Source organism: Tachysurus vachellii, chromosome 21 (assembly GCF_030014155.1).
Source record: "Tachysurus vachellii isolate PV-2020 chromosome 21, HZAU_Pvac_v1, whole genome shotgun sequence".
NCBI classification, from domain to species: Eukaryota; Metazoa; Chordata; class Actinopteri; order Siluriformes; family Bagridae; genus Tachysurus; species Tachysurus vachellii.
In genome coordinates, this window is record NC_083480.1 from 13,550,602 (window position 1) to 13,576,752 (window position 26,151).

The 26,151-nt window shown below is 38.6% G+C and overlaps 1 protein-coding gene across 1 annotated transcript; it reads left to right on the top strand.

Moving 5' to 3' along the window:
- Positions 1-4,179: 4,179 nt before the first annotated feature.
- Positions 4,180-25,711, top strand: itgb8 (integrin, beta 8). Its single transcript, XM_060857159.1, has 15 exons — positions 4,180-4,726; positions 5,935-6,020; positions 8,548-8,719; positions 8,826-9,072; positions 12,067-12,232; positions 14,825-14,983; positions 15,553-15,648; positions 15,767-15,856; positions 16,401-16,544; positions 17,319-17,718; positions 19,825-20,047; positions 20,511-20,614; positions 22,107-22,217; positions 23,752-23,903; positions 24,307-25,711. The coding sequence occupies exons 1-15, from the start codon at positions 4,636-4,638 to the stop codon at positions 24,427-24,429; spliced, it is 2,364 nt and encodes a 787-aa protein (XP_060713142.1). The 5' UTR covers positions 4,180-4,635; the 3' UTR covers positions 24,430-25,711.
- The last annotated feature ends 440 nt before the right edge of the window (positions 25,712-26,151 follow it).

A 26,151-nucleotide genomic window follows, 5' to 3' on the forward strand; every position in this document is an offset into this window, starting at 1 on the left:
TAAGACTCATAAGAATCTTATTCATACTCTGCTCATACTAAACATCCTTTCAACACACTTGGTAACGTTTGTCTTTAATATATCTTTAACCTGTATACTTTAACATAATTTAGTATATATATATATATATAGTATAATTTATAATCCCACAATTCATAACATTCCACAGTTCAACTCAAGGTTTCTTCTTCTTTTTTGCTGTCATCTCAGGGAGTTTTTCCCTTTCCACCCTTTCTTCTGCTTTGGTCATAAGGGATCTACTGTATATCTACGTCTGGATTTCTGAAAAAACTCTATACATACAAAAGTCATTACTCATCTGACTAGTGACAGTGTGACACTGGGACTTTTTAAACCTAAAACTAGAAATGCAAAGGCTGCAGTAATTTCTGTTTTTCAGACACTATGATTATGTGACTGCAACTTTTTTTTTAATGATATTGTATACCTTAATGCTAAATTGACAGAAATTCCTGCACACCCTGTTTTTTTAGCCAGCCACATACTATGGATCATTTAGCACCAGTGCTGCTTTAGTACCTGTAAATGCTTGTAGTCATGAGGCATAATTCATTGACTCATTGTTTGTTGTAAAACGAGTCAGTGATGGATCAGAGTTGTTGTAAAAGGAGTCACAATGGTGCTGACCTCTGATTAATCTGTCATGTGAAGTTTGGAAACTCGACAGACTAGACAGTTTCTGGTAACACTCTTTGACCCCAGTGATACAAATGATCATCTTTTAGTTGTAAACAGCTTTTGATAAAAAATTCCAAACTGTTGACATGGTCTTCCATTGTACATCTCTTTGTTTCGGCTCACGCTTTACGTACTCTGAAATTCACTCTGAAAAAAGGTCCATTTACAAAACTCACATTGCTAAGTAGACCATTCAGATGTCATTTGTTTGATGGGTTGGTGTGTTTGGATTGGTGTGAGGCACTAGGCAACACAGTCACAGGTGGTGTATGGTGATGCAGGCCGGTGGAATGTAATGCACAGTGGCAGAGAGATTAACATAAACAATTATAGCATAAAGCCAAGAAAAACAAATAAAAAAAAGGGAGACATTGAGTGTTGAAAGGGACCGCCAGAATACATAGGCTCACACCCATCATATCCCATTTGGCTTCTCCAATGTATTTATATTATAATTCTATTATTTATATTACAATTTCAATATTTTTCCATGTTATCTCAGGAGTAGGTTGATTTTTCTTGGACACAAATTAAACAGTGTTTGATTATAGAAGTCATACTTTAAACAAGGTCAGACTTGATCTGTGTACTTGAATCATTATAGTGGTTTTCTTGCTCCCATTACTTTAAAAAGAAGAAGAAGAAGAAGAAAGACAAACCGCTAACACTTCTTATAATTAGTGTGTAACTTCAGGGCAATGACCTACAATATTCCGTCATTACTGTAGGCAGGAGAATAGAAGAACACAGCAGCCTTCCTCACTCTGTATTCTTTGTCTTTTTGTTCTCTGGGGCCATCTCCTGCTTCGTCACAAATATTTTCCCTTCAACAGACACATCCTCTGAATCTGGATCTCTTCCCGGGTTCTTTATTCTAACAGTCTTGTTTCTATTCATTTGTTGTCTAGGAGACTATTGTCTTCCATCCCCACCCTGCCTGGGGTACAATCTTTCTAAGGCCCAGAGTAACATTTGGGCATGTTTGGATGCCATTTGTCACAGTTTGTGAAAAGAGTGCTATGCTGTAGAATTTATCTGGCCAATTGAAGTTGGCACTTAATAAAAGGTTTTCAGTGAAGCATGGAGGATTTGTTGGTGAACAGACAAATATAGTATTGTAAACCATGTTAATATGTATAGAAAAAAGACAAGCATTAAATAGATTAATATCATTGCTTGTGGGTGGCGTGGTGGCACAGGTGGCACAGCGTGGTGACACTTCATCTTACAGATCCAAGTTTAATCCTAGGGGAATGGGGCTACTGTCTGTGTGCAGTTAAAATAATTGAATGAATGATGAATGGGTGTCTGGTGGCACTTTTTATTTTTATCTCAGACTAGTGACCTGAAAAAGTGATCCCTGCTGATTCAATAGGCAGGCCAGGGCATGTGCCCATGGTAAAGAAAAGGAATAGTGAAGCATGAACATGAGTGGTACAGTCTGTCATGTAAGCCAGTATTTTCCATGTCATGAGTTTGAACATCTTATCTGCTTTTGTATTTCTTACCCACGTTGAGCGTGAAATGCAGCTTGCTTCACTCGATAAGCTCTAGTGAGAAAAACTTTCCAGCTTCTGGCTCAAAAAGTTCCAGCTTTTGGCTCAGTATCAATATTGGCAAAGATTTTTTTTGTGGAATATTGTCCTACTCTATCATATGCAAAATGGTCTTATTGATTTTAAAGTGCAGGCTTTTGCCAGTAGATTCTAGATGCCATCCACTAGTATACTGTGAATTATCCATGGTTATATCCTAAGCTCATTTTACTGTCTGTTTGGAGTTTTACATGTTTCCCAATGTCTGTGTGGTTTTCATCATTGTGCTCCAATTTACTCTAACCTAAAAAAAACATGCCAGCGGTTGGAATGGCTATGCTAAATTTACTGTATCTGCTGGGTGTGAAAGAGGATGTGAATGTGTGTGTATTGTACCTTGTGATTGATTTTAAATGTGACTGATTTTACATCCAATGTGTATTTCCACCTCAGGATAGGTGCCAATGTGAATAAATGCACCGTGACCGTAACCAGGATAAAGCATTTACTGAAGGCCACTGAATGATGAAAAAATAGCTCTGCCCTAGATTTGCCCAAGTGGCCAAACAGGGTATATCCAGTGTCTAATGGAGATGCTGCAATGACTAACAGTTGTTCTAACAGAATAAAAATCACTCTATTCACCAAATGCAAAAAAAAATAAACAGAAAAATGAACTTGTATATAATGTAGAAACCTAGAGAAGGAATATCAATAAATTAAAGACAAATACAAAGTCCACAAACACTATAGGGTAAGGGAAGGCCAGTTCTATTAAAAACAGAATAGAATAGAATTAAAATAGCTGCTGTTGTGGCCTTGATTATAAAGCTTTATTATAATACACAACCCATATTTCTGCTTTCCACATATCTATTACACTCTATGATATTTGTTAGCATCATATATAATCAGCAGTTATATCTGCCAAATAAAATAAAAGCAATAGACAGGTACTCATTGACATCTTGGAAATTCCCCCACTCCTTATCCGTGTGGGTTGTCCAATTGTTATGTTTCCTTATTTCAGTTCATCATGGCCTGCTTGACTGAAAACCTTTACAGACTTGATGTATTCAGTGTGCTAGTAATCCTACACTATGCTCTGGACTTATACTGAGTACATTGAAAATCCAATTAAATAAACTATCAGTTCTTAAAATTCCTACTTAATGCATTTTTACTGCATTAAGTAGGGTTTTAGGTAGACATCAGTACCCATTATAAACTTGAAGACGTCCATGGACGCCACTGGAAAAAGCCAATTAACTAGGCTAATACTTGGCATTATACTGTTTATGAACACTTGTTAATTAACTGGGGTGCTCAAAAGCAACAAAAACGTATATAAAAAACATTCATATATATATATATATATATATTCATATATCATGTTTTAGTCATATATCATGTTTTTTTTTAGGAAAAATCTAGAAAATCCCTTTTTCAAATTCTTTTTTTTTTTCCACATTATTATATATATTTTTTCATATAAAACAATCCAGTAACGTGTAACATATAACACATAATATAGATTATGAGCATTCCTAATCCCAGAAAATTGCCCTTTATATCTAATCCAGTGTGTTTTCCCCCACTGCACCACCACTGTCACTGTAACCAGGATGGTTACAGAAAAAACCAATGAAGCAAAGCAAAGGAAAAAAGAAATGCAGGAAAACATTACTACATTTACATTTATGTTATTTGGCATTATAAAGTATCTTATGGAAATCTTTCACATACGATTTAATCACATAACATCAACCTGTTTGAGAAGGAAATTTGATTTGATTTGATTAAAACGTCTTAAAATGAACCAACAATTTTGTATAGTTTTTTTTTTCTCCCGTCTCTATGAACGACTACGTGCACGTATCACAACACAAGCTGCGCGCGCGCACCGCCTACCGGTGGCACCGGGGGCAGCGGCGTTACCATGGCGCTCACGAATAAAGGCGCGCGTGCAACCTCACTTTTAAACAGCCCCGAACGAGCGCGCGCGATGCTCGGCGCTGAGAACGACCACGTCTATCATCATCATCGCTTGTTATTCCGGTAACTGGACCGCGCTGATGGCACTGGGGCCGGTTTCTGCCGGTCACCACCACCTGCCCGTGCATTCATGCTAAATGGACGAACGGTGCGGAGTTTTGTTCTCCTCCTCCGCGAGAACTCAACACGAACAAAACGGGCTTTGTGGGTTTCTTCCCGTGATAATCCGATTATATTTCTGGGGGAATCTGAGCGGTGTTTGGGATTAGACGATTTCTGGGGTAAATGCGTTACGGTGCTGCTTGTGTGCTCTTTTTGTTGCACAAGAATCTGACGTTTTCCTTCAGAAATCTCGTCTCCAGTGAAAAGTACCTGGTGCGGAAACACTCCGTTGTCCGGTGCTGCTATGAGTTCCTGGCTGCATAAATACTGTAACCTCGTTCTCCGTTGTGCGGTGGTCTTTCTCTCTGTGCTCCACTTTGCATCCTCTCGTTCCGGTGAGTACATGCATTTTTAGCTGGAATTACACAGTGATCCGTATCGGGATCTGTATTTTTCCCCAGATGACTCCTTGATACATAACAGAAAGTTTATATTGTTACACTGAGTGACTGTGATTTGGAGCTCGGGTTTGAATGGTGTAATGTATTGTCGGGGTTCTGTATCTATGTACATGACTAGTGGGGAAAATTGTGTTGATAATCATAAGAACACAACAGAACATGGAGTGTAGTTAAAGTCTAAATGAGCTTGCTTTATAACCTGGGATGTGGTCGCTCAGTGGTTAAGGTGTTGGGAAACCAGTCAGAAGGTTGTGAGTTCAATCCCAGGTCCACCAAACTGCCAATGTTGGGCCCCTGAGCAAGGCCCTTAACCCTCAGTTGTATAAAAATGAGATAATGTAAGGTGCTCTGGATATAATGGTGTCATGTAAACCTGTATTGAACTAAAAATGAAGTAATGTATGCATATTGTTTCTTGTATTTGCAGCGTTACATCATACATTATGTATGAAGCTCACCCTTGTCCAGGCTGATTCTCAATGACAATTGAAACTTTTATAACTGTACAGCATCACTGACATGAAGCCAAAACATACATACACAGTCACTACATTCATCCAGCTTCAGTGACCGCTTTGGTCAGGGTTGTGGTGAATCTGAAGCATAACCCAAGAGCACTGGGAATAAGGCCAGAATACACCCTGGTTGGGACACCAGTTCATCACAGAGCTTCATGTACATATAAATTCACACACTCATTCAATATAAGGGCAAAGTGTAGTAGGTTAGGAGGTTGGAGGAAACCTGAGAACCTAAGATGAGACCAGTTAGTGCTGTATTAACTAAGTTGCTAGCTGATTTATTTTCTATTTTCTAATGATCTGTTTAATTTTTTGATTAACAGGTGCATATTTTTTTCAACTACATTAAATTTTCTGTATGTTTTGACTCAGCACATCCTCAAGGCTTAGTATTCTCCAGCTGTGCAATGTTTTCTTTTTCTTTCATGTAGTGCTTGTTACTTGGCTAATGGGTTAAATTCAGGTGTGTTGAGTGACAAAGCAAGAATTCAGGATATTGTTTTAACTGAGTCCCCAAAATTAGTTGGGCTCCCATGACGGAGAAATGTTCTAAAAGCAAAAATATTGAGCTTTGTTCATTGGTGTGTACATCTCGTCTTTCGTTTTGTTCCTGCTTTGCAGCTGATAAGACGTGCAGCTCACCTCTCCTCTTGACGTGTCAAGAATGCCTGAGCCGTGGACCAGATTGCGCCTGGTGCTTTCAGAAGGTAATGTGAACACTTCAACAATGATATGTCTGTCTTGGTACTCAGTGCTTTTTTTTAACTAACCAATCAGTTATGGTAGTGTTTAGTCTGATAGGCGATGACCCGAAGGAGCCCCAGACTTGTCCTGTTGCTCCTTCCCCCGCACAGAGAGTCTCTTTAAGCCCCAGCAGCCTCTTAAACAAGCTGCTTAGGGCTGGAGTGGCCGTGGGAACCCATTTAAATGGGCTATGATGTCTGCAAACAGAGGCTGCAAAGTCAGGTGCTTTCCCAGCCCACACACAGACCATGACTGCCCACTAATCTGTATGCAAGAGATGGGGGCTTCACACTTTAACAGATATTTTGACCTTGTAGAAAGGTGCATGACGAAAGACATGCTACACTCTGTTCAGACAGCCGTGGTATCTATCAGCGCTTATTTTTAGTAACCTTTTTACTCCTACACACAGACACACACACACTGATCAATAACAGTTTAGTCATTTGTCTATGGAAAGTATATGTGGCAGTTTGTTCCACCATCTGTTTTTTTAAAGGGTTACTAAAATCTCTACACATTTAATAAACATGAAATCTTTTGAACTTATGAAATCATCATATCTGGGGGAGCCAGTCATTTTCCAATGACGCTATTTATTATTATTATTATTATTATTATTATTAATAGTTATAATAACGATAATAATAATAATAATAATAATAATTATTATTATTATTATTATCGTTATTATTATTATTTATTATCAGACCATGTCATGCTGTTAAAGATATCAATACAGTAAATAATTCACATTTATTTCCTTTTTTGGGATGTGGTTGATCAGTGAATATTGAGGGTGAAAAAGATTATTAGTAGACATATGCACCATTTTAAGAGTGAAAGCGATAACTGTCAATTTTTCAGGAGACATTGTGTTTGCTATGAATAGCTTTGTGATTAAAGGTTCAGTATAGAAATTAAAATTTAACTGTACTTTTAACAAACCACATCTTGGTAACTTGTCATATTCCATCCCAGCATGGTATGATCATATGTTGTCATTAAGAGTGTACTCAGCATTACTTTCTGCAAAAGAAATATGTCTGGCTTCATAATCTGTAAGAAAGCATGAGCCGAACTAGAAATCAACATTTTACATATCATTTTACTTTCACGATCGCAAAGCTACTCAAAATTCTTTTCTGAGTGTCATGTGTTCATTATATGGTTATTTGTGAGAATCCATCAAATGAACATGAACATTATAAAAAAATTTACATTGCACCATATTCTAACACTGGCAGAAAGAGTGTTCCGTGCAGTACCAATGTAAATGGTGGGGTAGTATGTAAAGCAATTTACCAAACAACACAAGTGTGGCAGTCATTGTGAAATAGTATCTCTGTTGTTGGACAAGATTCAGACCAGACCAGATGTCCTGGTACCAATCTGTTAGTGCCACTGCCACAGTTACTGAAAATTTGTCAAGATACCCATTATTATAGCTTTACCAACTCCTGTCAACTTGATGGTGTACAAAGTTATGCTGCTTGCGTAGCCACCCCATTGCTAGATCTAAAACACTGATGCATGCCTACTAAGTGAAAACCTGACCCGCAGCCACTAAAGCACTTACACTGCACCACACACTGCTCAACTGGTCCTACCTTCTCTTAGGGTACGAGGAAGGTATTAAGAGAAGGTATCTCTGTTCATGCGCCAGGGTAGAAACTTCTCTGAGTAGCTCTTTGCGCTTGACAAATGCCATAAATGTAAATAATTAATGTCTAAGTGTTTTCTCAACCATCTGTAGATCAAGAGTTCCTAAGGAATCCTAATGATGCTAAAGCCACCAGAAAGCTGGAAATGTAATTGGCCATAAGAGTATGTCTGTTCTCCTGACCTCAAAACTAGCCAGTAGTTGTAGTCTGCTAGCTCATACACAGAATGTATTATTTAGCTCTGTTACAAGTAAGGTCTATTTTCTATTATATTGGTTTAGCAGCATTTTGGAAAAATATGGTGGCTTCAGATATCATATGTTAGACTTGCTGGTACATGTTGTCCTGACTACAACTTCTCTAGAATGCTGCGGCGTGGATTTTGATTGCAACCAAGAAGACAGATTGCATCCCTCAAGTTCTGGCATGTCTTCACTGGCTTCCCATAAAATACAGAGACCTTCTTACTGTTTATCTCTGATCTTTTCGACTGTGATTCCACCCCCAGAAACCTTCTTTTATTTTCTAAATTTTAAGTTCAAAGTTCACAGAAATGGGGGATCAGCCCCCACTGCCACTTAGCACATTGCTTAACACTACATCAGACGCTTTAAAACACAGGCCAAAAACACACTTCTTTGAACTGGCTTTCTGGCTGATTGGACTGCTCTTCCAAACAAGGGCAATGTAAGCAATGCTTTATAGTAAATGCACGTCTCTGCAAACAATGCAGTATTTTTAATGGAAAAAAGATAAACTGTACAATACCTGCTTTCATACAAATGATCTGTACTATTTACTTTATATGTGTATTTTGTTGTTATAGAGCTTTCTGGATGGAGCACACATTAGCAAGAGGTGTGATACTGCTGCTCAGCTTATGCTTAACGGCTGCGAGGAGGAGTTTATTGAGAATCCTGGAGTTAAAGTGGAGGTAAACATGACACTGAGCAGCTCACAAGTGACTCCTCGAGACATTTCTATCCAGCTACGACCAGGTAAGGAAAACCAATCTGTTTATACTGTTGGTGTGTTACATTATTATACCATAGAGTATCACTTCTTTTGAAAATTGTGTAATAATGATATATTTTCCTGTCTCAGGCAGTGAGGCGAGTTTCATAGTTGAAGTGAAGCAGTTGGAATTGTATCCTGTAGACCTGTACTACCTGGTGGACGTCTCTGCCTCCATGCAGGAGAACCTGGACCGGCTAAAGACCGTCGGAGTGAACCTGTCCCACCGCATGAAGGAACATTCCAGTGATTTCCAAGTGGGGTTTGGATCATTTGTGGACAAGCCAGTCTCTCCGTATATTGATGTACATCCTTCAAAAATCAATAACCCTTGCAGGTAAGCTGGGACACTTGCATTTATCATATATGTCTTTAAATATACAGATTATTCTTAGTCTTAATTGTAGAATTTTCTTGTAGTTAAGCCTCGATTTTCTCCGTAGACCCATATAATCACAGTCAGCATCAAGCAACAAATAAGTTAAACTATAACAAAACATATTTTTCCAACATCATTGTGTCTTGTTAATTGCTACTTCCTTTAAATCCAAAGCAGACGTTTATTATGAAAAAGGCTTATCTCAGAGAGTAAAGCAGCTAGGAAGCAGGTGCAGGATGAGCAATGTTTTTTTTCTCCCACTCTCAATGGCTTGATTAGTCACCTGAAACAAATGTACCCTTGTGCAGTAAGCTGGAAATCTGTCATCCTATCAACATGACCTACATTTCGCACGTCACGTGACAGTTCATTTTCCAACTTGCATTAGTTACTTAGCCAAAATAGCCTAAACTTGGGTTTATCAATGTTAAGAACGTCTTTTTTCTCCTGTTTCTTTTCCTCCTATTTTGCTTGTCACATGCTGAACTGCGGTCTGAGATCACAGTCTTCTTCTAGCATGACACGGGAAAAAAGCCTAATAAATAACTTATTAGATAAGATGTGTTGTGAGTAGAGTAGTTGACAGGTGAGTGATAAAAGAAAAAAAAAACAGTGGCTCTATTATGCTCTATTATGGGGTCTATTTATTTATTTATTTAGTTAGTTAGTTTTCTGTCATCCTTGGATGAACTTTTCCTTTTAGAGGGATCTGCAAATCAATATAAAGTTAAAATAAAGGTTTGATGTGTATGAAAATGATGCAGATCATATGTTGTGACCAAACACACACACACAAGATCTCAAGCTAACTGAACACTCATAGCAGTGTGATATGCTACAGAGCAGATTATCTGAGGTGTTGAGTTCTCCGGTGCAGCTCCATAGACTTGTACAAGCTATGTCAAGGAACACTGAAGCTGAATTCCTTCAATTTGCCACCTGTCTGAAGTGGTAACACAGTAGTAGGGTGGGTAGAAGGACGGATGTTGAAAACCCCTGTGTTAGACTGTTCCTTGTTTTCTACCAGATTCTGAGTTTCGACTGAAGAATTATAACTGGATTAAAGTAAAGGACTTTGTTCTTTGTTTAGCCAATACAGGAAGTAAAATGATGATTAATCTCTTACTGTAAATTAATAACCAGCTTATATTTTAAACACATACAATCTTTTGCCAGAATGTAGTATATAGAATACGGTACATATTGTTCAAATGCTTATTTTGTCAGTCTACTAGAGAATATTGGAGTTATGTACATCCAAAGCAGGTGTCTGGTGTAGAAATTACAGCATTTACATTACATTTACATTAGGTTAGATTTTATATGTGGTCCCCCTTTTTAAGCAAAGAAAAGTAATTGGACAGCTGGCTGTTAGCTGTTCCATGGCCAGGTGTGTGATTCACTTATTATTTCACTTTCTAGTAAGCAGATAAAATGCATAGAGTTGATTTCAATTATGGGGTTTGAATTTGTAAAGAATGTATGTGTGGTGGTCTGGAAAAACCCATCAGATATCTCTGTGACTGAATACTGGCTTGTCGTCATGTTTGTTTGCATTTTCCATCTTTCTTATACTGTACTATCTGATTGCAAAGATCATGTTGTGTAAGAAGCCAGTTTAACAACAGCAGGTAAAAAGAATGACAATTTTTAATCTAATGTTTTTTTCTCACACAGTGCGTGTCATGATTTAATCAAGTCGTTGGACAGCTGTGTGTTCATGCATGACTAATTAATGTAGTTGGTAATCAAGTGCCAGCCGTCAAATTGTCTGTGATACTCCAGCGCCACAGTGAGAATAGTAAATCTCTCCTTTTTGACTTTTGGAGGTAAACAGACTTCAAAATTGTAGAACATGTGATTTAGATACATATTTCAATTCAGAACATATATATACGTGTGTGTATGTGTGTGTGTGTTTACAAGGCCTCCTCACACTCACATATACGCTGTAATAAAGACTCAGTGGTACCAACAAAGTAGCTATGAGTAGCTAAGTTAAAAATTTTCTATAGTAACCACCAGGTAAGCGGCAGATCCCTACCTTGTCCACCTTATCCTATATACATATATACCCTGTGTATATGTATATGTATGCTACTGTTTCTGCTTTATGCAAGTGGGCTGCTATATTGAAAATTTACTGTTTTTACAACTCAAGTGGGACTACACATATTGTTTCTCTTCAGGGATAGCAGAATTACTATCAACACAAACAAAGCATGGAAAAAATTCGAACCAAACCGGTGACTAGCATGGTACGTACAGTAGGTGTGTGGAATGAAGCATTAACAACATTAGCTTAAAAAAACCCCTACGGTTTTCGTGGACCTGATGCATCTGTCAGCGTCGATGCTGAGAACGGTCCATCACTCAATTAATCTTCTGGTTTCTTTCTACTGATGGAAGATGCCTGGCAAATTGGGGACAGCAATATGGTCAGTAATTGTATACTTAAGAAGGTGTAAGTGATAAAATGGAAGGCGGGTTAGGTATGTTTATATATACTGTCTAAAGATTATTTCATAGGCTTACGAAACTGGGTGCAGAGCTACAGTACAGATTATTTATCAAGCCCTACATGTGCTTATGTATCCACACATTCCAAAGAGTCTGTGTCGATTTATTTTTAGCTTTGCAGAGTGGATTTTTTTAAACATTACAGAAAAATGCCACCGCTTGGCTGACTAACAACCATGACCCCCCTGAAGTAGGCCCGGGGAGCACCAGCACATTCCATGATGATCTCATCTGTTGTAATGTGGGAATCGGCTGTGGAGAGGCTCATGTAATCTTTTTCCCTTATACTGCCTGTCCACTTTGTTTATGTCTCTTTACCCCACCCCCCCTTTCAACGTTCTTCTCTTTCCTTCATTCTTTCCCTTGACTATTTCCCATTTCCTTTAATGTTTTAATTTCATCACACTGTCTCTTACCTCCTTCTCACTCTAGTGATTATGAGATTAATTGCCGGCCAGCCCACGGCTTTATCCACGTCCTACCTATCACAGACAACATGACAGAGTTCAAGCATGTGATTCAGCAGCAGAGGATCTCCGGAAACATGGACACACCAGAGGGAGGTTTTGACGCCATGCTGCAAGCAGCTGTGTGTCAGGTAAACACTGAAGTCTAAACGCCTGACGTTCAAAGCGTGTTACCAGGGTGGCCTCAGAGATTAGGGTGGTCTGGCGCTCTGCAGGGAGAAGCATTAAATGAATCCTCATTTAAAATGGAAGTCAAATGGCAGCTGTTTACTATTTGAAATACATTACTCAAATATACATACATACATACGTACACAAATCGAAAGCTTTAACTGTTAACAGTGGAGATAATTTAAGATCAAGATTCTGATCTACTGAGAATAGGGTTGTGTTGTAGGTGTATATTGTGACTGGGAATGAGGCGTAAGAATATGAAGATGAGGGGAATTTAAAAAGGGGCCACATTCATTACAACGACAGTGTACTGGGTGTTACATTTGTGAAAACATTTATAGCACTGACTTTATTCATCCTTGTATCCTCCATCCTGCATTATATGATGTGTCCTGATTAACAGTGATACAGTTTGAATCAATAATTCGATAATATATTTATTGACATCATCAAAAGTAATAACCTCAGGAGGTGGCAAAGTTTCTCAGATAGATTTCTGTCTGAGAAAAAAGAAAAGTAAGAAAAAACAACCATACCACACATACCACTCATTCATTCACATCATAGCATTTCCAGGGAGCCACTGTTTGCCCTTGAGCCAGGATTTTAACTGCTCAGTTCTGTGCTTGGATTGTATAATGACTTAATCATAAATGTTTTTGGATAAAAGCATCTGCCAAGTGAATAAATGTAAATTTGATAAGCAGAAGATAAATGTTTACAAGCCTGCTTCTAGCTAATGGAGCTTCATCTTGCCTTGAAATACTCTAGCAATAAATAATAAGATTTCTTAAGGTCTTTTTCCATCTCCATACTGGATAAGTCTGAGATACTCCTGAGGCACTTTTGTGTTTACTTTAAGATAGATTAAATACATTGCTAACATATTTGTGTATATATATATATATATATATATATATATATATATATATATATACATTATACAGATTTTGAGCTTTATTTCCAAATATGTTTGATTTATTAAGTTCTGGAAATGTTCTATAAAAAATACAAGCTTTCGTGTAAATATTTAACCAACAGCTACCTACAGTAGACTTGCATTATAAGTGAGTTTGAATGAATGAAATGTTTTGTTTTATTTCTTATTCGATTCAAAAGCAGTAGATAAGTAGATAATCCGTTAATGAGCTCCGGTGGTTTTTGCGCAAGCTCACGTCAACACTAGTGGAAAAGTATTTGTAAATACTGAGAGATTGTGTACAGAATCCAGCTCAGCACCAGGATAGATACTTCCTTTTTTTGATGGGAAACTGTACATGGAATTGTGTTAGTATAATAAAACATTCGTTATAACAGTTTTCATGTTGTGGTTGTTTATGTGGTTAAGTTAAATGCAAGTTTCTTTTTGGCTCAATTTTCTGTTCAGGTGTTTAGCCTAAAGTCTCTAATTAAGACACTCCTTGATAAAATGCGCTTCAGTACAAGGCCTGATCTTTGTCAAGAAACAAGTCCTTTTAAGTCTTAAGTTGTGACAGCTAACTTTAGACTGCCGTCACTGCACAAGCCTGTGAACAATGCATGGGAATCTGTGTGTAGCAGTACACATTAGACATCCCACTCAGTGGGAGCTAGAATGGACTCATCATGCCGCACATTGGGAGCCTGAGTCATCCTGTGTCACCGGTGCTGACATTGCTTTTTTTATTGACATCATCAATAGAGGCACTCAGCTGCTGAAATGTGGGTGTAATTCAAGGCATCAGTGAGGAGTAAAGAATTCATTAGTAGGCTGACTAAGCCATTAATAACAAAGAAGCTTTTGTGTTCATCCTTTAGATTTTTTTCCACGAATCTGGATATGGATCGGATGTGCCCTCGAATAAATAGCAGGCTTTATAACTCCTACAGCTCTGTGCATCACTTTCTGTCTTATTAGGCACTGAAATAGAAAGTAGAACTAAACTGCGATTAATGAACTACTTGTTTATTTATACTATAATATCTGACTAAGCCCATCCTTACCTACCTTTTGAACTATTGCCTTCTCTGATTTCTCTTTCTTTTTGCTGTGTGTAATGGCCTGCTCTTGCAACAGCATTCGGGATACAAATGTGTCATAGGAAGCAGTTGCACAAACACCTGCCGTGTTTTTCTACGTGTTTTTAAATGTAGAGCGTTTTCGTTTTTTAACTAAATTACACTTCTTATAATGAATGGTATTCAGTGTGCAGGTTATACAAGATTTTGGTTTTGGTTCTTGCTCTGACAAAATGCCTGCTTTTAAACACAAACACAGGCCCCAAACAGTTTCATAAACCTAAACAATGGTCACATTATTACATTTAGGCGTATACAATAAGGTTAATCTACAGATGACACGTTATAGGTGATAACACTCAGCTATTTGTAAAATCCTTCTATTTGTGACACGTTATTTTTTTGGCGTATTTATGATATAGTGTGGTGACGAGTAGAAATAACGGGGAAAACTCATTATATGCTTTATTGATGTAAATCCAAGAATCATAATCCATACAAAGCTCATGTATTTCTAAAGGCAGGTTTATATTTCTTTATCATTTTTGCAGAAAGACATTGGCTGGCGACCTGAAGCTAAACACCTGCTGCTGGTTATGACGGATCAGCCATCTCATCTGGCACTGGATGGCAAACTGGCGGGCATCGTGGTGCCTCATGACGGTCGCTGCCACCTAGAAGATGGCACTTATTCTCAATCTGCTCACATGGTAATTAAACCCAATACATCAATTATTCTTTACATAAATAGTACACTAAAGGCAAATGATAAGACAGTATTATATTGACCTTGTTGTGCTGGAGTCGAATACAAAAGTTCAGCTGGTATTGAAATAGCCGTTGTTAGTATGTTAGTACATTTTCAGTATTACTGACATTTTTTCACAGGTTGTTATTTTTATGTACGTACACTAAAAATGCATTCAGGTGTCAAAATGTATTTTAATAATAGCATTTGTGGAGTCCTTTCTATGGTGATATGGATAGAATTTGCCCAGAATGTAAAGACATGGGACGTGAAAGACATACATCTGGTTGCTTTTGCTTCATATAGATTTTTACATGTGGATTTTTTTATATAAAATTTTCCTTTTTTTGTTCTTTGTCTTCTAGAATTTTCACATTATTCATTTTTATGTTCTCCTGAACATAAAAATCATATCCTTGTATATGATTCATATCATTGTATCCTAAAATATTAAGAGCCATTGTTTGTGTTTAAGAACAAATTAAACAGTGTTTTAGAAATGCTCTTTATTTTATCCTTCGCCTCATTCAGGAGCATCCGACCGTCGGGCAGCTGGCAGAGAAGCTTCTAGAAAACAGCATTTACTCCATTTTTGCTGTGAATCAGATGCAATATAAGTGGTATGAGGTAATTTCTGAGAAATGGAAATGAATCCTGTCTTCATTAGGTAACTCTGAGGCTCACAGCAGGTGCAGATACTCAGTGACTCTCTCTCTTTTGTGTTTTTTTTTTTGTTTGTGAAAAGGATTTGGTGGCTTTTCTTCCAGGAACTTACCTGGGGAGGTTACTTCCCAAAGCCTCTAATCTTACAAACCTAGTAGTGGATGCATACAAGGTAAGATCCTTTCAGTTTCTGTTTGACTCACAGTGGCTCTTTATTAGATTTGAATGTTCAATCTGAGCTAACGGTTAATCATTTACAGAGAATGAGTGTTTTTTTTTTATCACCCAGTCAGTGCTTTCCTTTGGGATTCACAGATAAAGCCACTCATGTGTACACATAAAGAATGCTCTGTGTTTTCCTGACTGAATCAGGAAAACTGAGTCAGTGGAAAACACTAGTAGGGGATCTGAGGTGAAAACACAGATTTTGGGCTGGCAGTAAGCACGGCACATGCATTAAACCCAGTGGGGTTGCAACAATCTATTGTTCTTTCTCCCAGAATGGTTAGAATCCACAGATTGTGCTAAACAAAGGCCTGCATTATGATTGGCCTGGATTGCCGCAGTGACACTGCACCACATCTCGCTACCTACTATCTATTTTTAGAACTACTGTATATATCATGCATTTAAAAAGCCTGATTATAGATTAGAATAGCAGTGACTCTCACACTCTGACACTATGGTGCATCTCCGTCTCACTTTCCTTTTTTCAGAAGCTCCTATCAGATGTCGGAGTGGAGGTGGAAGTCGAGGACGGCCAAGCACACAGATTCTCGGTCAGTGTAACAGCAGTTTGCCCAGGAGGATCCAATGCGGCAGGAAGCACCAAATGCACCAACGTTCAACCTGGACAAAAAGTACGGAGGACTCCTCGAGTTGATAAATAATACATAATTGGTATAAAACTGTAAGAAGTGCATGTTTTTTGTTTTGCTCTTCTCAAGACCTTCCTTGTTCTGATTGTTGGAGCACTTGACAAAAGCCTCCTTTAAACCACAGTCACTGGAGACCTCAATCTTGTGCTTTTGATAGAGATGTGTGTGTGTGTGTGTGTGTGTATTTCAAGGTCCTGAGGGAGACCAGTGTGTTCTTGAGGAGGCGATTATGCGGTGCTCAGTGCATTATAACATTTGATTATATCTCATTTACAGGAAACAGCCCAATATCCTGAGCCCATATGACCTTATAATAATACAAACTAGCAATATGAGAAACATGGCATTCAATCTGAAACTAGCTGTTTTACTGTGTTCAGCTGTAACGTCATATATTCCAAAAGAAGACTTTCTTCACTGTGATGTGGTAAACTGTGCCCTTTATGTACAAGTTAGTTATTTACAGCTGCACAAAAAATGTAATAAAATCATCTGAAACTGACATTTTACCAAGAAATATTTACAGGGAAAGACCCTTCCACAGGCCACTCACTGACTCTTCTAACTACATCTGTGTTCCCCTTATTTATGTTAACTAGTATTTTCCTCAGCTAACAAAGGTATAATTATTAGCAGATGTGTTAAATTTGTCACGGAAAACACCAAACCACATTGTGCACTCTTAATCTATGACTGGAACTGTAAAATATTTCCCTCACAAAGATTCCACTCTTATCTGATATGTCCTTCCTCAAGGTCTTCTTCAACATCACAGTGGGAATGCGAGCATGCCCGGAAAAGACTGACGCACAGAAAGAACATGAGCCTGAGGTTATGTTGGTGGTGAAACCTGTGGGATTTAATGAATCCACGACTGTGCGAGTGCAACAGGCGTGTGTATGTAGCTGTGGTGGGGCAGGACCTTGCCATGACAACCCGGAAACTTCCCTTTGTGGGCCCGGAGTCGATCAAGGGGCTGAGATGAGTTTGACGGACAGTTGCCGAGATGTGAAGACAGGACTGATGTGCAGCGGCAGGGGAACCTGTGTGTGTGGAGCATGTCTATGTGACCAGAGTAACCTTGGCACCATCTACGGAAAGTTCTGTGAGAAGGACGACTTCTCCTGTCCCAACGACAGGGGTCTAATGTGTGGAGGTGGGTGTGTGTCCGAGAGTGTGTGCTTTGTGTCTTTATGTGTAAACACAAACATTAAAAAAACATTAAATTTATAGCAATTAGGATACACCCTAATCTACAGCGACAGATTTATCTCATTTATACAACTGAGCAGCTGAGGGATGAGGGCCTTGCTCAAGGTCCCAGCACTACTTTCCCAGTTATACCAACAGTATGTCTTTTAACACTGCATAATGAATTTTATAACTCAGAGATTTGTATACTTTTGATACCTTCTCAACCTGGACATCAGCAAGAATTACTGGTACTGATAGGCTGTGCTAACACTAGTATAAAGTAAGGTCTATTTGCACCAGAGTGCAACTAGCATTAGCCACCACTGCCCCTTTCCTTTCATTTCTCTTACTCAAGTAAGAAATTGGTAGCTGATTGATCATACACTCTAACCAGAGCTTGCTAACAAGTTAGTACTGTATATGTGAAGAAATCAAATTCACTGTACTTTACTCGTACAGTAGATGTGACCGTAAAGACTATCTTAAACTAACAAACTAGCTATTGTTATTCTAACTCTTATATGGTATAGTGTAATTACAACCAGTGTCCAACATTGCTAGCAAGCTAATATTAGGAATTATTTAGCCTAATATTAGCTTGCTAGCAATGTTGGACACTGGTTGTATTTTATTTTTTAAAATAAAAAAATCCAATAAGTTAGATTTGCTATCTATCTATTATTTTTTTAATAATAATATAAAAATAATGATAATTGTTAGCAGGATAGCTAGTTCAGTTTATTGGTGCTGTTGAGTTGGGTTTTTTTTAATGAACGTGAAAGTGAAAGTGACATGACATACAGCTAAGAACACACACCCGGAGCAGTGGGCAGCCATTTATGCTGCGGCGCCCGGGGAGCAGTTGGGGGTTCTGAGCACCTCAGTCGTGGTATTGCCCACAACCTTAGGGTTAGGAGTCAAACTCTCTTAACATTAGGTAATTATTTCTCAAAATCTGTTCCAATAGGAACAATTGATTTTTCAGGCACATTGAACAGAAATACTTTCAGTATTTCAGGTTCAGAGTGACATTTAGTGTTTTACTAGCGTCACTTCTAGTTTTACTAACATAATGTAAAACTAAAAAATGTCCAGTTCCATTTTGTCACTAAAACATTTCAATCAAGTTTCATTTCAGTTCATACAAACAAAAACAAAAGCAGATGAGACAAAGGAACAATGTTAACCCGCGCACATCTTTCACTCTGTTCACTCTGCACTTGGCCGTGTGGCAAAATGATGACGCAACCGCTTATACTGTCATCACTGTGAAAATAAATAAGAACAAGTAACCGTTTCCTGTTTTGGACTGTTCTTGATTTTGTGTAGTGTGTGTTTCTCAGAACTACAATTATGAGACTATAGGCAGGCTAGTTAATTAAATAATAATGAAGACTAGAATGTACATTTCCTGAAGAAAATGTGAATGGTGCTTGCACGTGGCAAGTTCCCCTCATCGTGTCGAGTGTTTTGATATGTCACATGTCCATGTTGTGCTAAATTTTGATTTTCACGTGACATCACGTGACGTCACGTGACTTCATCAAAATACACGTGAGGAAGTTCCCCTCATTGTTCTGAGTGTTTTGATATGTCACATGTCCATGTTGTAAAAAGTTTTTTGATTTTGCATATTTGGGGGCGGGGCTGCGGCACAACCGGAAGGCCAGTCGGTACACCAATTTAAAAGTTGGTGAGTTTGCCGAGTTTGGTGTAGATAGTTTGAAAGCTTGCTGAGTTATAAACCTCCAAAGTTTATAATGGGAGTCTATGGGAAAAAAGCCACTTTGAGACCCGGTACCAGAAGTACCGGTACTCGGATCGCTTATAAAAGTCATAGCACACCTCTCCTCAATGAGCCGGTCGATTTGACACCTCATTCATGGGTCTAGGACAAAAGCTGCGGGACAAGTTACGTGCCGAAGTTTTGTCTGGAAGAGTATGCACGATAGTAAGAATGTTGCTTTGCAAGCACCATTAATAACTCCCTCATTACCTTTGTGTGTGTGTGTGTGTGTGTGTGTGTGTGTGTGTGTGTGTGTGTGTGTGTGTGTGTGTGTGATATCAGGACATGGTGAATGTGTCTCAGGGGAATGCTCATGTCAACCTGGCTGGACAGGTGAGAGTTGTGCCTGCCCCCTCTCTGCAGAAAGCTGCACATCAGCCAATGGCTTGATGTGCAGCGGACAAGGAAAGTGTGTATGCGGCAAGTGTGTGTGCGATCACCACCGGCGCTCTGGAGCGTTCTGTGAGAAGTGCGCCACCTGCTCCAACTCCTGTCAATCACACTGGTAACCAGCCCTTACTTTCTCATTTTCTTTCAGTTCTTCCGAACACTTAAATGCATGTCTTTGTTTGACTCCTTTGCACATCGCCCACACAAACAACATTTCTGGCAATACACAGGGCAATTCCAGTATCTATAAATATTTATACTATATTGTTAGCTTTGTCAGTGCAGCTCGAGGTTCTACAGCATTATATATTGCACTCACAACTGTACACATCTAATCATTATATCACATGAAGTTCATATATATATATATAATAGATATTTTTGTCATCTATCATATTGTATATATTTTTTTATTTCTTTGTAGGTAACTTTCTGTTTTATATCAGCATAAAAAACATTTCACTGCATGTCGTACCGTATATGAATCTCTGTGACTTGATTTGATTTGTTTGCCTCAAAATTAGCGTAATTTTTTTCTTCCTGAGTCTCTCAGTCTCATTCCATTCTCTTTTTCTCAGGAGTTGTGTGGACTGCCACATGTCTGAAGGCCTGGCAACAGACGATACACAACAATGCAACCGAAGCTGCTCTGCACTGGTGACCTATGTCGATGACATTACTGGTGCGTAAGTGAAATGAAATGTGTATAAAGCTTGGGAATCTGCTTCATCTCTTATTGATCTACCATACTGTCTGGACATTTGTTTACATTCAGAGTTTACACAGAGCATGATATGAGTCATGGCTGATGTAACATAATTACTATATGACTGTGTCTTCAGGAACTACTCAAAAGACTACTAGGCACAAAATTGGAAAGAACACAAAATGTTGTGAAAGTAATGGGGAATGTTTTGTGACTCGTCTACAGTAACTCTTAAAGGAAGACACCTTCTTAACCATTGATACAGTACATACATGTGGCATTGAACAAACTGTCACTTGGTACAACGAGTGTGTATGGAGATGTGTAGCCTAGTGGTTAAGATGTTGGACTATAGAGCAGAAGGATGTAAGTTTAAATCCCAGGTCCACCAAGCTGCCACTGCTGGGCCCCTGAGCAAGGCCCTTAACCCTTATTGCTCAGTTGTATAAATGAGGTAAAATGCTAGTAGCTCTGGATAAGGGAATCTGCTGAATGCTGTAAATGTGTAACTCAAAGAAATCAACAAGCCAGCTGGCAAATAATTTCTTTAACAATAACCAAGTAATAAAAACATTTTATCTTCTAAAAGAAAAATCATATATTGGCAGGCACTAGTCTATATCCCACACATATCGAGCTACAAATTCATTCATTCATTCATTCATCTTCTACCGCTTATCCGAACTACCTCGGGTCACGGGGAGCCTGTGCCTATCTCAGGGGTCATCGGGCATCAAGGCAGGATACACCCTGGACGGCGTGCCAACCCATCGCAGGGCACACACACACACTCATTCACTCACACAATCACACGCTAGGGACAATTTTCCAGAGATGCCAATCAACCTACCATGCATGTCTTTGGACCGGGGGAGGAAACCGGAGTACCCGGAGGAAACCCCCGAGGCACGGGGAGAACATGCAAACTCCACACACACAAGGTGGAGGCGGGAATCGAAGCCCGACCCTGGAGGTGTGAGGCGAACGTGCTAACCACTAAGCCACCGTGCCCCCCGAGCTACAAATTATACTACCTTATTCATAAATAACCTAATCTCCTGAAAATACAAACTAATATCTAACAGAAATTGCAAATAATGCTTTTTCAGATTTGGGAATTCCCTAATTTAAAAAAAAATGACAGTAAATTATAGGATAAGTCACCATCTGTTCTCTGTGTCCTTATTACCTCACGTTTGGGTTTAACCACTAAAGGCTGACATATTTTTGTTGAAGAGTAACTATGAAAATCCACAAACGAAGGCCAGGGGAATTCTGGAAGAGTTGCATCTATAATTGTATGTGACTGAGCTAGTGAGATAACTGTGTTGTACACTACAAGATGTTTGTCACATACCATATTTAGTAGTGAATGTGTATAGGCTCAGTCTATGGAGAATACTGTATAGTCTTATAGAAAATATGAAAGATTATTCGTTAACTACTTAGCGTTCTCTGTCTCGTCCAGAGCTGATCAGAGGGAAGTACTGTCTGTACCACAGCGGGGAGCAGTGCGTTGTCAGGTTCCATGTGGACATGGCCTCACACGGACCACAGCTATGGATTAGCAGGCATGCTGGTAAAGTTTGGAGCCACACACACTCAAACACATACATACATGACGCATGACATTCACTGTCGACACGCCTCTGATCTGCCTTTCTGTTCTCATCAGACACTTGATGATGAAGGTGTCACTGTGATGCCTGGATCTTTGACTGTTGGTGTTCTTTGTAATGCTCTTCTTTTTTGGTGTCTTTCACCTACAAATGTCACAGAGGCTGCGTTCATACACTGGGTTTGAGGTTTTGAAACAACACAGACCATTGTGTGTGTTTGTGTGTGTGTGTGTGTGTGTGTGTGTGTCAGCATGTGCATCCTTGTCCCCTCCCGATGAGGTCGACCTTTCCCACTTTCCCTCTCCCTAATTCTGCTGCCAGATCACCATGGCAACGTGCTGAAATGTCAATACACTACTTTAGCCTCTTTGTATGTGGAGTAGTGGCTCGATGCCAAGCCTACTGGATTTCACAATCGCTGATAATGCAGCTGACAGTGGCTGCCGATCTATAAATGGCTGAATTTGCTGTGCTCCAGCAGTTGCTGTCAGTGTCTTGGTTTCAGCTCAATCCACCTCGTTTCATATTGGCACCATATCCACAGGCCTTCACTGTCCAGCTGTTCCTGACATCTTCGCTGATGATATAATGAACATGTGCTTGTGTTCTGTGTGCTGCTTGTGAATGGATTTACATTCTGGCATCGCTTTTCCCTTTGTTGTTTCTTGGGTCTGCATTAAAATGGAGGTCATAAAGTGTTACATTATGGCACATCCAAGGACAAACTGATTAGAAGTGTTTTTGCTGCTGCAACAAAATAAGAAAATCTTAGTTACTGTTACGACCACACAGGTCACCATTATTTATTAGAACAATTACATCGATACGCATACACAAAACAAGCTCCTGTTATTACTAAATCCTGTTACAGCACCTATAACAATTTGCTGTCTCTCACCAGAAACTACATTTTTTGTGTTATTAAAACAAAACAACTTATGTTACTGAGCAAACACAAAGCCACATCCTGAAGACTTCAAAGTCAAATTCTGAAGACTTTCCTGTACTGGAATGCGTAATGTTACTTTAAGCTTTATCTCTGACAGTTTCAAAGTACAGATGCTGACTTTCCTTCCTGAAGTATAATAAAAAAATTAAACTGAGAGTAAATACAAACTTCACCATAGCAATGACTGTGCATGAGTTTAAAACTGTTTATCTGGAGCATCCTTTGTAAGTCCCAGAGTAAGTTATTGGTACAGAAAGATGCACATATTAGAATGAGCTTTTTGACATTCTGAAAAAATTAGAATTAAGAATTCAGCATCACTGCGCTATATAGTACATCTGGGGGAAAAAAACATTATTATTATTATTATTATTATTATTATTATTATTATTATTATTATTATTAATGCTCATTACAGCCTTTTGAGTGATTGTTTTTTTTTTTCTTAGACTGATATACTTGTTATCATTTACTGTAATATAATTATCTTTATGGTTAATTTGAGCAGACAGCTCATTTTGAAATGTTTTTCTTTCTTCGCTCAGAGTGTGTGTCCAGCTACCGGTACTTTAAGACCTTTCTCAGCGTGTTCCTCCTCACAGTGGTCCTGGGTCTGGGAATCCTGGCTGTAGTGCGTTTGCTGCTCCGTGGCAAGAAATGGTCTCTAAGGGGACATGTGATTGACGACAGCAGCAAGGTGTGTGTATGTATGAGTGAGTGAGTGTGAGTGAGTTTGTGTGTGTGTGTGTCTGTCTGTGATTGTGTGTCTGTCTGTCTCTGTGTGTGTGTGTGTGTGTGTCTGTGTGTGTGTGTGTTTGTGTTTGTCTGTGATTGTGTATGTGTATCTGTGTGTGTGAGTGTGTGTGTTTGTGTGTGTGAGTGTCTGTGTGTGTGACTGAATGCGACATCCAGTTCTTTAGAAATATGGTGCCAGCTAGAATCTAGCCTGTGTAGCTAATGTAGCATTGCTATCATAGTGTTTGTATTTGTCATAGTGACCATATTTGAGACTACATATGCTTAATATATTTTATGCATATTTTGTCTAAACTGTGTACATACACATGCAGCTGAATTATCTGAATCGTTTTGTGTCACAGAACCCGTCATATGCACCCACCCACAATGAGAAGACGATAACCTACAGACGAGACTGTCTCCCTGAGCACCCCATGGAGCACATTCACATTCACAAAATGCCCCTCCATGACATCTTTCCATGACAGTCAGAGGACAAAAAAGAAAGGAGGCAAACAAGAGCAATAAGCAAATGAATGGCCGTTTGTTTTCCAAAAGCACATGTTGTGTGTGTGTGTGTGTGTGTGTGTGTGTGTGTGTGTGAGTGTGTGCAGTTTTGAACCTTATACAGCCTCAGCTATAAATTGACATTCGCCTGTTTTGTGGCTGTGCAGCAGGCAAAGGTACTAATGATTTTTAGCAAAGGTTTTTAAATTGTTATATTTATAAGTTCGGTTTATCACAATGTAACACTACAATTTCTTTCCACACCACTACATAACAGCCATAACAGACCTCAAGTTGAAGCCAGTTCATTTAGGCTGGTGTTAGACTGCCACCTAGTGTATGATAAAGACATGACCAAGAAATGCTCTGAATTAGCATTTGTAGAAGGAACTCCATATAGGTATGGATCACTAGATTCCAACTGTGGTCCTGGAGAACCATTTGTCAGGTATGTTCTAGTATTTTCCGTGCTCTGAAACACCCATTATGTTGAAATGTGTCACTAAATTATGTTGTGTGTCACTAAAACATGCTGGACAGGAGGGTTTCTCCAGAACCACAAACCTGTGTAATACGTGTTAAATAAATGTTTGTGACTTCTACGGTTCCTCATTTAACCGGTCATATAGTTACTATATGTAAATATATTTACACTAGTTGTATAGATCATTTGAATCAGATTTAAATGTTGATTAAGTCATACTTACAATAATTACTGCACTTTGTCCATCTCAGATAATATTTGAGATTTGAGATGTGCTGTCAAAACTGGAATTTTACTGTATGAGTGTTTTATGTTGTGTCTGTTTTATGTTGTGTCTGAGAAATACAGTAACTTGGGTTACTGTATTTTTTAAGAGAGTTTGCAAATGTGAATTTCCAACCATGTTGCACTTGTGTGCATTAAACTACTGATGTCTAGCGATGCTCCTTTTTTTCTACGAGCTGATACAGACCCAAGGTCTGTTGGATGTTCCACTCTTTGCTTTGCCGTAGACTAGTTTCATCGCTGTTTACAATCAAACTTGGTTTCAACACTAAGATGTTTATTTATTGATTTGATATCTTATTTTTGTTAGAAATAAATGCTTTTTACTGAGCAGTAGAATGTTGGTGTTGAGATAGATTTTTTTTTACTTGAGCACAATGCAGCCATTGATAGTCTGTGTGGCAGGCAGTTCACTGAACAATTGGGCATTATTACTGCACTTTTGTTTTCTTGTTGTGTGATTTGATTTTACATGCATTGTTTCAATAAAAAAAAAAAATCTCATCACTTGCATTGTTTGATGTTGTTTTTATACTTTCAGTGCTTAATTATTAATAAAGAGAGATGAACTGACCTGATGTACCTGAGGCCTTATTTTGTTTATACTATGATTAGCAATGAAACATTCTTTGAACATCATTACTTATATAACCATCGACTTATTATAGATATATATTATAAATATATATGGATTATGGGTATTTATCATAGCTGAAATCCTACTGGATTTTGGACAACTAATATGAAAATTAATGTATTTTTAGAAGTGCTCCATTTCCCTTTTCCAGCAAAACACCCCCATAACATGATGCAGCCACCCCCCTTGCTTCACATCTGAGATGGTCTCCTTCTGATTAAAAGCTTTTAAAGCACCCTTTACCGCTGATCGTTATAGCCAGTCAGTTTTATTTGACCAGAAAGCATTTCTCCG

Excerpts from the sequence above, each read along its gene's own strand:
- itgb8 (XM_060857159.1), top strand. The coding sequence starts at position 4,636 with ATGAGTTCCTGGCTGCATAAATACTGTAACCTCGTTCTCCGTTGTGCG. Across the intron at positions 15,857-16,400 it reads TAGTAGTGGATGCATACAAG|AAGCTCCTATCAGATGTCGG; the intron begins GTAAGATCCTTT and ends TCCTTTTTTCAG. Across the intron at positions 22,218-23,751 it reads ATGGATTAGCAGGCATGCTG|AGTGTGTGTCCAGCTACCGG; the intron begins GTAAAGTTTGGA and ends TTCTTCGCTCAG.